The 1,151-nt window shown below is 45.3% G+C and overlaps 1 protein-coding gene across 1 annotated transcript in view; it reads right to left on the reverse strand.

Moving 5' to 3' along the window:
* REC114 (REC114 meiotic recombination protein) overlaps positions 1–279 on the reverse strand; it is a 22,728-nt gene extending 22,449 nt beyond the window's left edge. Inside the window, exon 1 of the mRNA XM_010005931.1 lies at positions 136–279. Within this exon, the coding sequence (XP_010004233.1) occupies positions 136–279 (144 nt within the window). The remainder of the gene's footprint in view (positions 1–135) is intronic.
* Between the last annotated feature and the right edge of the window lie 872 nt (positions 280–1,151).

The raw sequence follows: 1,151 nt of genomic DNA on the forward strand, positions 1-1,151 counted from the left end.
GGGAGGAGGCGCCGCCATGTTCCTCAGCTCTCCTCAGGGCTGGGGTGGCTTCTGTCCTTCCCGTTCCCTGCTTTCTCCTCGCTGAAGGGAGTTCTGCCGCTTCCTCCTGCTTCTCCAAGCAGCCTCTGGATGCACCCGTGTGGCGGAATTGTCCGGCGCTGCTGAGGGAGAGAAGCGTGGCTGCTGGGCCGTGCGCGGCCGCCGTTTTGTGAGGGAGCAGGAGGCGCTGGGAGCCGTGACGGCCCTCAGGGGTCGGCCGGTGATGGAGGCGGCATCCATCCTTCTCCAGGTGAAATACATCCCAGCCCCCGTATAAAAGTTGCCTGAAAGACTAAGCTGCCTTCTTGGCTGTCAGTGCAAAGTGTTGGGTGCACTCTGCAAAACTTGTAACAGCACTTAACGTGGTACCTGAGGTGCGAGGTGTGTTAAATGTCCAAAACACGTTTGCTTTTTTAATTACAGCTGAGTTAATTAATCAAAATTACATTTATCTTCCCCACTTTGCTTCCTGTCTGTTAACAGGTTGCTCGTGGAATTATGTAATATTACACTTTTCTCTAGAAAAAGAGTCATGGTGAAATGACTCATAATGACTGCACTTAAATATTCCATTTATAGTATATCTTTGCCCATTAACAGTAAAACATGCATTAGCCAGTCAAGGTCATTGAAAGGGCAGGGAAGAGCTGGTTACCATTTGGGAAGCTACTTGTAATAGTCTACTGACCTGAACAGGTTTAGGGATGCCAGGTCAGAGCCAGCTGCTGTTAAACCTTAATGCTTAATGGTTTAGGGATGCTTAAAGGTACTATGCTAGTATCTTTAATCCCAGTTCTGAGCATTGCCTACTGCCAGCAGCACATACTTGATCAAGATGAAGCTTGGCTAAGTAGTCACACTTCTTAAATTAAGCAGAACAAAGATGTTTATGCCAGGGTTCTTTTTTTTTTTTTTTCCTCTTTTTATTACCTTTATAGCTTGCACTTATGTTGCTGGCATGGCTGATATTAATAAGGTTAAAATGGAATGAGTAACTACTTTCTCATCTGAAATAAAGCCTTCAGGTACAAGGTTAACCTATCACTTAAACTGCAATGGTTAGTAAGTATTAGATTGGCATTTATGTAATGTGGCTGTTGAGTTTTTCATCT

The sequence above is a fragment of the Chaetura pelagica genome, unplaced genomic scaffold, assembly GCF_000747805.2.
Source record: "Chaetura pelagica isolate M959 unplaced genomic scaffold, ChaPel_1.0 scaffold369, whole genome shotgun sequence".
NCBI lineage: Eukaryota > Metazoa > Chordata > Aves > Apodiformes > Apodidae > Chaetura > Chaetura pelagica.